General features: G+C 46.0%; 1 protein-coding gene across 1 annotated transcript; it reads left to right on the top strand.

Moving 5' to 3' along the window:
• The first annotated feature begins 121 nt into the window (after positions 1-121).
• GFOD1 (glucose-fructose oxidoreductase domain containing 1) lies at positions 122-1,053 on the top strand. The gene has a single exon (XM_015419977.1). The coding sequence runs from the start codon at positions 165-167 to the stop codon at positions 1,026-1,028; it is 864 nt and encodes a 287-aa protein (XP_015275463.1). The 5' UTR covers positions 122-164; the 3' UTR covers positions 1,029-1,053.
• The last annotated feature ends 9,532 nt before the right edge of the window (positions 1,054-10,585 follow it).

Raw genomic sequence — 10,585 nt, 5'->3', positions numbered from 1 at the left:
CTCCTCCTCTTCCTCTTCTTCTTCTTCTTCTTCCTCTTCTTCTTCTTCTTTTTCTTCCTCTCTAGGGCCATGAGATATCCTAATTCCTTTGTTTTTAATGCCCGGCAGGGATTGGGAAGAACGTCATCTGCGACCGAACAGCCACGCCTCTCGATGCCTTTCGGATGATGTCAGCAGCCCACTACTACCCCAAGCTCATGAGCATCATGGGGAACGTGCTCCGTTTCCTCCCGGCCTTTGTGAAGATGAAGCAGCTGATCCAGGAGGGGTATGTCGGGGAGCTGCTGGTGTGCGAGGTGCAGGTTCACAGCGGCAGCCTGCTGGGGAAGAAGTACAACTGGAGCTGCGACGACTTGATGGGCGGCGGGGGCCTGCACTCCGTCGGCACCTACATCATCGACCTCCTGACCTTCCTCACCAGTCAGAAGGCCGTGAAGGTCCACGGGCTGCTCAAGACTTTCGTGAAGCAGACGGACCACATCAAGGGGATACGGCAGATCACGAGCGACGACTTCTGCACTTTCCAGATGGTCCTGGAAGGGGGCGTGTGCTGCACGGTGACGCTCAACTTCAACATCCCCGGGGAATTCAAGCAAGACATTATCGTGGTAGGTTCCAGCGGGCGGCTGATCGCAACGGGGACCGACTTGTACGGACAGAGCAACAGCTCGTCGCAGAAGGAGCTCCTTCTGAAGGATTCCACACCGGTCAGCAACTCCTTGTTGCCCGAAAAGGCCTTCAGTGACATCCCGTCCCCATACCTCCGAGGGACCATAAAGATGGTGCAGGCTGTCCGGCAGGCGTTTGAGGACCAGGACGACCGGAGAACCTGGGACGGTCGGCCGCTCACGATGGCCGCCACGTTCGACGACTGCCTCTACGCCTTGTGTGTGGTGGACACCATTAAAAAATCAAACCAGCTGGGCGAATGGCAGAACATTGCGATTATGACCGAGGAGCCGGAGTTGAGCCCTGCGTACTTGATCAGTGAAGCTATGCGCAGAAGTCGGATGTCTCTGTACTGCTAGCTTCTAGTTGTGTCTCGGAGTGCAGGTGGGGTGGGGGGGAGGAAGGAGGTGAATCGATGCAGTTCTTTCCTCACAGAGGATACCTTAAGCATCATGCCTTGGACGAGGGAGACAATCTGAGGAACCAGTCCTTGATACGTAAGCCACATTGCCTAGTTGGTGCTGAGACAGTAGCTGATAGCACAGGGCGTTTTTCCATCCTGGCACCAGACCGAACGACGACTTGTTCGAGAGCCTGATAAAAGTGTTTACAAAATAGCATGATAGGAGGGTAAAACAGGACCAGTGTATAATCCGCCAGTGCATAGCTGTTGAATTGTGTTTACTGTAGGAGAAAAAAAAGGTTCAGGAAGGTCCACTTGCGGCTTTCCTTGCCAACCGGCAGGCTGTGAAGATGGAGAAGTGTCAGGAAGTCCCCTGTGGCAGACAAAACGGCTGGCTTCTGATACAAATACTCTCGTAGCAGCCCCGCTGGTAAGAGCATGCTGATGTATTACTGTTATGCTCAGTAACTCCATGCACCTGAAGTCAGTTCATAAGCCTAAGAGTACTTGGCATGAATGTGTCACCTACAAAAAAAATCAGCAGCTTGGTTTGTTGCATATAGCTAACATGGAAAGTCTTTTGTTGTTCAGGAGGTTTTTCCCTTTTTCTCAGCTCCCTGCAACATGAATCAGAAAGAAAGCAGTATGGTTAAAAAAATACATGCTGCTCTAAAACAATGGCATGTATCACACAGGCTGCACTCAGAGATCACGATAAACTGTGGTTTGTTCCAACCCAAGTTAGTTGTTAACATCCGAACACATTAAGCTGCCATACTTGTTAATATGGTACCTTTAAGTAGGAGGTCTCTTCTAGATTAACAGTACTGATCCAGATCATTGGCCTGTCAAGGTCAGTACTGTTTTATTCTAATTGGTAGCTCTTGAAAGTCTCAGGTGGAGGTCATGCACACCACCTAATACCTGATCCTTTCAACTAGAGATGCCAGGGATTGAACCTGGGACCTTCTGCATGCCAAACAGGTTCTCTTCCACCGAGCCAAGCAGGTGACTCAAGAAACGGGGGTTTGTTGGTAAGAACAAAAGTAGGATTATGTGCTTGTAGCTGGTTTGTTACCCACAATTGGTACTACCTGTAGTTCGTTGTGATGTCTGAATTCACATCACAGTTTGTTGAGTAATGTCATCCCTCATGGCTGCCAGGGCACAGAGGTGTCAGTATATAGGGAAAATACCCTCCTCACTGGGATTCAGGAAGAAAGAGACAAACTGGAGTTTACACATAAACCAGGATTTGCTATTTACATTTGGTAGACTAACCAGAGTTTGTTGAATAAAATACAGCTCGTACAAACCAAAGTTTATTGTGCTCTTGCACACGTTGGGATTTCCTACTACTAAGCACAGAAATCTATGGACAAATAAGGAATGTACAAAAATCGCCTGCAGTGGGCGCCACTTAGTCCTCTGATGTGCTCTGAGATTTGGCAAATTTCAGATGGATAGCCCAATTAGCCAACTGCAGCAAAACCAACAAAGAGTCCAGGAGCAGATTAAATGCTAGCAAGTTGATTGGGGCACAGGTTTGTATGAAACTCGTAGCCCGCTTCATCAGGCACATGAAATAATCTATCTGACAAAGCGAAGCTTCCACAAAAACATATGGTACAATAAAATTGTTTCTTTTTAAGGTGCCATGGGATTCTTTGTTGTTTCTGATATTGCTGTTTGTTCTTGGACCCCAAGTTCAACAAAGCGTAGCTTTCAGCCACATTCTAAAATGTCATTTTGTAGATGGGAGTTGTATAAAGCAAAGCATGATTTGGCCAAAGGAATCTGAGAAGTTATGAATGTACCCCCCCTTTTCCAGGGCTGACACCCATCTTTTCATGAGGTTGATCTCTTTGACTATCACATCAGGAGAGTGGAGCAACCATGTTGTGATACCACTGAAGCAGCCATCTCTGTTCTGTGAATAACAACTGAATGGACTCCGAGTTCAGCTGTTGAACCCAGAGAGAGATTCCCCCGCATCACACTAAAAGAAAGCTTGATAAAAGAAGGAAGTGCCAGTTCAAGGAACAAATTGCAAATGTAATATTACTGACTTTCCGATGCCAGAGGATTTAGATTTCTTTCTTTACTGCTAAAGTTGGCGTAGATCTAGTTTTCAAATGGCAGGCATTACAGCAGAAGTTGCTTGCTTGCTAGAATCATTTTTGTTGTTGTTGTTCAGTCGCACATTCGAGTCCGACTCTTCGCGACCCCATGGACCACATCACGCCAGGCCCTCCTGTCTTCCGTTGTCCTCCGGAGTTTGCTTAATTTCATGTTCATTGGATCGATGACACTGTCTAACCAACTCATCCTTTGCCGACCCCTTCTTCTTTGACCTTCAGTCATTCCCAGCATCAGGGTCTTCTCCAGTGAGTGCTCCCTTCTAGAATCATAGACTTCCTATTTCTGTGTAGCCACTGAAGACAGGGCACATCTGCCTACAGCCTAAGCTGTGGTGTAATCCTATGCACTACCATGGTTTTACCATTAGAAATAGCATTGCCCTGTTGCATCCTTAAGAATTCTCCGGTCTCTTTGAGAGCTCTGCAGCAGCAAATTGGGGAAACTGCCATTTAGGGCTTCGCTTGTCCCCACTGCCGATCCTGTTGCCTGTCCTCAGGCCTCAACTGGGGTAACATGTTAGGACGCATCTCCAGCACAGCAGGTGGAGGCTGTCAAAGGGACAGCAAGGTCTTTTGGGTTGACCACTTTCCACCTTAGTGCAATTTCCTGACAAATCTCTGTTAAGAGATCCCTGGCCTCCTCATAAAACTATAATTCACAGCATTCCAGGAAAAGAAAAACGCTGAGAATTGAGCTGGTTTAAATTTATAACGTTGATATGAAGAAGAGAAGAAGGAGAGGAGATTGGATTTATACCCCGCCCTTCACTACCTGAAGGAGCCGCACAGCGTCTTACAATCCCTTTCCTGTCCCTTCCCCGCAACAGACACCTTGTGAGGTGGGTGGGGCTGAGACAGCTCTCTCAAGAACTGCCCTTGAGAGAACAGCTCCGAGAGAACTTGTGACTGACCCAAGTTCACACCAGCAGCTGCATGCGAAGGAGGGGGGAACCAAACCCGCTTCTCCCAGATTAGAGTCCGTACTCTTAACCACTACACCAAACTGGCTCTCAAACTCACTTTAAACACTGTTGCCTTGTCTTGTGTCAGTCATCACTGATCTCTATAAGACGTTAACCAAATGTGGTCTGATGCCAAGGATGCCGAAGGAGATTCATTAAGAGCCCAGTCAGCCTGCCCGCAAACCATATAGGACACAAAGACTTCCACTGTTTTCAGGAGAAGCCAGAGTGAGAGCTGAGTAAACGAGGAGTTTGACGGGGAAATACGTGACATTGCTTAGGCCTCCTGTTGCCTCCTTGTCCAGCAATGTGCAGCTGTAGTCAATCCATGCATTCAGTGACGTACCAAACACCCCAAGTGGTAGTGAAGAATTCTGTAGCTGACTGTACCAGTTATCCGGGTGTTATCTCGGAAATTAAGAAAGAATCTGCTCTTTTCAGGGAGTTCCTTCCAGAGCATATGGCCCTCTAGTGGAGGACAGAAACTTGAAGGCATAATGCTGAATGCTGTGTTCCCTTGGTGGCTGCATTTCATTGGCAGCATCTTACCCACCCAGGTAGACCATACCTGTGCATAGATAACCTCGGGGGATCCTTTTAGTAGAACTCTTGCTGGAATATATGTTGTTAGTCTTTGAGGCTTCTGTTTTGTTTTGCTATGAATAACATTCCAACCCATCTGGAATTACAGCTTAGCAGATATATTTTCCTAAATCTGGAACATAACCATAACTTTGAGATTTGCACTGAAAAAAATTGATACTGGAGTCTTCCTACCAGAACTTTAATTGTGAGGTCAATTTACCCTTTACCCTTGCCACTGGACTGTTTTGGACCGGAGGGCCGGGGGGAGCTCTGCAACTTACCTGGCTGCTTCTTACTCTGACTGAGGGCAGCTGGGAGCAGGGGGTGGGGCTTGTTGCATGTGCCCGCCCCCTGGGCTCTTTATTGCCGGAGCGCCGCTCCTGTGCGCTCCTGCAGGAAATGACCCCTGCTTTTCGTAGGTACCAGACTTCGAAACCGCCTAGTTGCGTTGCATTCCATGAAGCTAGTCAGTAAAATGATTATCTCATTACTTCCTTGCATCCTTGATAACTGAAGGCCAAACTAGATGTTATGGCATCCCAACGCTATTTATAATGCTATGAGGGCCGAATCCTGTTCAGGCCTGCAGTGTGGTGGGACCTGGTGGTTTTGTTCCCCCCTCTGCACATTTTCAAGTGCCAGACCGCCGCCCCTCCCCCCATGGCCATAACATCTAGCCGTGCCTTTCGGGTCAATGCCTAGAGCAGCCAGGTGGGCTTTTCCCCCTCTTCGTCTTCTCTTGGCCTCCCGGAGCTTGCCCACATATCTGTGGGTGGCTGAATGGGGAGGATGTAACCAGGTAAGAATGGTGGGACTGAAAGGAACGGGAAACCTCCTATTCAGATGATCCTGTATTTTGCCTTCTTAAGGATCCATAGATTGCTGTGCACAGTAGTAGGATGAACCCAGCCGTGAGTGCAAGATTGCCACGTGCATCCTTATGAAACAGCGCTGGGGGAGGGGGTGGATCACAGAAGATCGAATAAATTTTAGAAGCGGGGGGAAGCAAGCTTGAGGATCAGAAACACCGCTTTGGGGTTTGAATTTGTTTCAGACCATTTCAGTGCAGATGATAAGACTCTCTCTGCTTTTATGTGTGAGCGTACCAGCAGCTCTCTCTTGAAAAAAAGCACTTGAAGAATGACTAATAAGTTTACTTTATGATTATAGAGATTTTGTTGTTGTTTTTTAAAAATCCGGTTACGGTCACCTGTTGTCATCGTGCTATTTCATTCCATTCCAGGCAGGTCTGGTCAGGTTTCCTCATGTTTTCCCACCCGTGCCACTGTGTGCTCGTCAACCTAGTTGGTGCACTGAAGACACTGGGTTGGATCCAGCCAGCTTTAGTCACTGAGTCTCATCTAATTCCTCTCCCTACTACAGCCCCTGTCCCCGCCCCCCGGCTGGTTGGATCCAACCCGTTAAACAAAGACGAGCAACCCTCCTGCCCGAACCCTGATAACCCAGCCCTGTAAATCCTCTTCTCTGTAGAATTAGCATCCTATCCTTCACCCACACCTGACTGCAATTTTCTACTTCCTTTGATTCTTGAACGATGCCCCTTTTGCCCTTTTTGTGTTGATATTTTGGGGGGATGGTGGAAAGTGCTGTCGAGTTGCAGCTGACTTATGGCAACCCCGCCGGGTTATCTAGGGGAGAGGCGTTCAGATGTGTTTTGCCATTGCTTGCCTCTGCATCATGCCCCTGGTATCCCTTGGAAGTCTCCCATCCAAAGACTAACCAGGACCGACCCTGCTTAGCTTCTGACATCTGACGAGACCAGAATAGCTTGGGCCATCCCGGTCAGGGTGCTGATATTTTTTAACATTCATAAAAACTCCCAAGTGTACGTTCATCGCTGAATTAAATACATATATATTTATTGTGTTTTACAAGCATATATATATATGTATATGTAAGATGCAAACTATATATATATATATATAAAATAATGTCAATGCATGGGCATTTGATGTACAGTAGATATTTTAAAAAGCTATTTATCAAACAAAAGGAGTGTGTGATAAAACAGAGTCTATATTTTATATATCTATAATGTGGGTAGCAAAATGAAATGGTGTCTAAATTATAACAAGAGGATTTGGGGATTCTTCTTTTTAAGGGAAAGGGAGCAGGGGAGCTGAGATTGTCTCTGGCATTTTAGCAGCCCAGCTACTCTGAACGGAGGCTGCTTGGCTATGGCCCCCTCGCTATAGCCTCGTCTGTCAACTGCAGCAAATTCCGTCCTTCTGGTTTCCACTGATTGGAAGGGTGATGTTCATTTGTTACTTTCACAGTGCTTGGGGAATGTAGTTAGTAATGATCAGTCACGAGCATATGTGCTGCTTAAAACATGGTTTCCTGCTGTTCTTTACATATTTGCGTCGATAAAATAAAAGGAACAAAACCGGTAAATAAAGGCGATAGGATCCCAGCCGTCACCCATTCCTTTGTTGTGTTTTCTTTCATTTCCCTTCGTCTTGCCAAACATCGTGATTTGATTTGATATACCTGAATGAAATCACGAATATTTCTGCTTCTCAAGATTTTTCTTGTAACTAGGAAAGGGGAGGAACAGTGGTAAGAAGAAAATAGTTTTGATCAGTTTCGTTGATTATTTTGAGGTGGTAACCAATATTGTAAGTGTACGGGAGTTTTTGTTAAAAATGGATTGTTCCAGATTAATTTCCAATTTCACCTCACATTTTTAGAGTATCTGATTAATCCAGGGACCTGTCGTCACACACAACATCCAAACACAAGAACCATTGGCTGCACTGCATCAATAACTTCCTCAAAAAGAATCAAATGGGTCTTTGTCAGATACTCCTTATTTTAAAGAGTTTCAGACTTTGGTGTCTCCAGATGTTTTAGGTTCACCTTATTTTCACACAACCACCAAGCATACATGTTACCCAAAGGGGGCTGTCTCCTGTTGATTGGGGAAACTGGCGAAGGAGACAGAGCTTTGCGGGAGGAGAGTAACTAGCAAGATCTCTACCAGCATTTACGGGGATTTTTCCCTTAGAGAAACTCGCAGAAATAAACCAGTCCAGATTGAAAGGAATGGGTTTTTATTAAACAAAGAGTAAACACATATACACACACAAGGAAATGTACACTGAAAGACAACACGCACACTAGCTAGTGGAAACAAAGGAAGGAGTGGGAATAGAAGGAGGTCTTTCAGGGAAATTGTAATTACTGGTCCAGGAGAGGAGAGTCCCTGGAGAAGGCTGTAACCAGTGTTTCACAGAGATGGAAAGGAACCCAAACGGAGTTGGGGGTGCGATGCAAGTGGGCGCCCAGAACACACACAAGGACTGGAAGCTACAGGTTACAGTTATAGGCCTAAACACTGCCTGGGAGTATGGATGACGTGTCCCCAAAAAACAATACCTTGAACAGCTTTCCCAAGGTAGACAAAGGCCTGGGGAAACTCATGACAGCCCAGCATAAGTGTTGTCAGTGGTGGCAACTGAGTTTATCCAGGGTAAATTAAAAGTGTCAATGTCTTCCTGATGAGACTGCAAAATGTAAACTAAAGGTATAAGTGTTCCTCTGCTGACCTTTGAATACAGGATGGAAGAGGCTATCGAGCCAGAAGAATAGCCTATTAATTACGGTAAGTAGGCAGAGGAAATGTGACCAGGTGTGATGAGGTCACACTAGGGAAGGGTATTGTTTCCTGAGAAGCCCATTGACGAGATTAAGTATCTCTGTTTAGGGTGGGGAGAGATCTGTTAATAAGTCCAAGACCCAGAGTCACCTTCCCAAAATAGTTTCCCGGTCTTGTCTCTGACCAGTGTCCATTTTGTTTGTTCCAGCTCCATCTTGGTCCCAAGTCTAGGTCAGGCTGTACAGCACATACATCATTTTGGGGGGTGATAATGAAATAGGGGTGACTTGAATAAGACTGCCCTTCTGCAGGAGGGGTCTGGGTACTAGCATACATTCCCTTATTTTCAGACATGCCAATCATGAAAATATCCCTTATTTTGGAAATTTTTCTTCTGGCAGTTCTGCCTGGAAGAGAAATCGCTGCAATAATTTTCACTTCCAATCTATAAAGGTCATGAACAATCCATTCAGTTGCCTTTGCAACCTACTAGAAGTGCTTGATCGTTTACTTGGGTATCCAACGTAGTTCTGTCACTGAATATTGGAATTTTGGAGAGGAACTGCGTTCACTCTTCTCTTTGGCCCGATGCTACGTGTCAATTTCACACAAGCTGCTGTGCGACCGCATTTCCCCCCGCAGCTTTGTGCGATTTTCCCCGCGTCTGCTCAATCCTGTTTTTTGAGGATTGAGTAGATGTGGGGGGCAAAATGCGGCCGCGCAGCAGCTTGTGTGAAATTGACACGTAGCATCGGGGCAAAAGGGAGGAGTGAGCGCGGAGCAGTGCTTGTGGGAAATCACCCAAAGTTACTTAGGAGTGCCGCTAGGAGGCTTCCAGTCTACCTTCTCATCAGTTTTTTTATGCATACTCCCTCTAATACTATAAGAAAGGGTTAAGCAGGCTCCAGTCTCTTTATCACAAGCACAGTTCTCTGTTAACTGCTGGTACCACCACCTTCTGCATCAAAGCACTCTCTGCAGTAATTGTTGAGGTTACAAGTTGGTTTCATCCTCCTATTCCTTAGTCTTTTAAAATGATAAATGTTCTGATCATATGCCATATCTGAACAGTATTTGACTTAAAACATGAACTACCACCAGAGTTGTTTTGTTAATCCTCTTTCTAGCACTGAGTTTTTCATTTCTACCATGTCACTGGAAACCTGCCACTTCGCCTGGACCTCTAAACTCAAGGTTTCTTGCTGTGGATCTCTTCTATTTTCACATGGTCAGGAGCTATTACTTCAATATCTGTCTGTCTATCATTTATCTATCTATTCTCAGCCCATACAAAACCCAAAGAATCCATTTTCTGATTAAATGAAAGGCAAAAGACAGTGGTGAAGGACAACATATTTATTATTTTAGGAAATACATATTACTAGCAAAATGTCAACTCAAGGGTAAGAATCTGTGTAGAGTAGGTATACTAATTGTTGCTCACCTCTGTATGTCTCTATTGCTGGCGTGGGCGGGGGGTCGATGCTCCCTCTAAGCTATGGAGTCCTGTGAGCAAAAATTCTACTTTGTGAGCTACTGGCATTAAAGTTGTGAGTGAGTGATTTGGCTACTGCATAAACTAGTTTCCTTGGGAGCCATCCTTCCTGAGCCAAGACAAAAATCTGTGAGCTGGAGGCTGAAAAACTGTGAGCTAGTTCACACTAACTCAGCTTAGAGGGAACAGTGGTGGGGGTGAGAAATCAAGAAATAACATCGAATGGGAAATCACACATCTGCAGGATCGATGCCTGCCCATTTTGAGAGGATCTGATTGAGGATGTATATATTTGTATATGCACCATATTAATGCAGAAAAAGTGTTCTGGGTACCAAAATTTTAGGAAACTCATTTGGTTCTTGATCATTGGTTGCTGATCATCACCCTTAGCCCATTTCTTTAGAGCGAGATGAGTTGGTTGCTGCTAGGCATACCTGTAGGTCCAAGAGCAAGTTGGGGATTGACAGAATGGCTGCAGAGTTAACAAAGAGGTTCCCCAAACACTTACTTTCTCCTTTCTCTTAGCTTTTCAAACAACCCCCTAGGGTTGCCAGGTTCCCCCGCCCCCGGCCACTGGTGGGGTAGGGTTGCCAGATACAGGTTGGGGAACTCCTGGAGATTTGAGGATAGAGAGCCTGGGGAGGACAGGGACCTCGGTGGGGCACAATGCCATAGAGTCCACCCTCCAAAGCATCTACTTTCTCTGGG

This window comes from Gekko japonicus, unplaced genomic scaffold, assembly GCF_001447785.1.
Source record: "Gekko japonicus isolate JY-2015 unplaced genomic scaffold, Gekko_japonicus_V1.1 scaffold4779, whole genome shotgun sequence".
Taxonomy (NCBI): Eukaryota; Metazoa; Chordata; class Lepidosauria; order Squamata; family Gekkonidae; genus Gekko; species Gekko japonicus.
The sequence above is the reverse complement of the archived record's forward strand: the minus strand, read 5'-3'. Positions and strand labels throughout refer to the sequence as shown.

Coding starts and splice junctions, on each gene's coding strand:
- GFOD1 (XM_015419977.1), top strand. CDS start 165: ATGATGTCAGCAGCCCACTACTACCCCAAGCTCATGAGCATCATGGGG.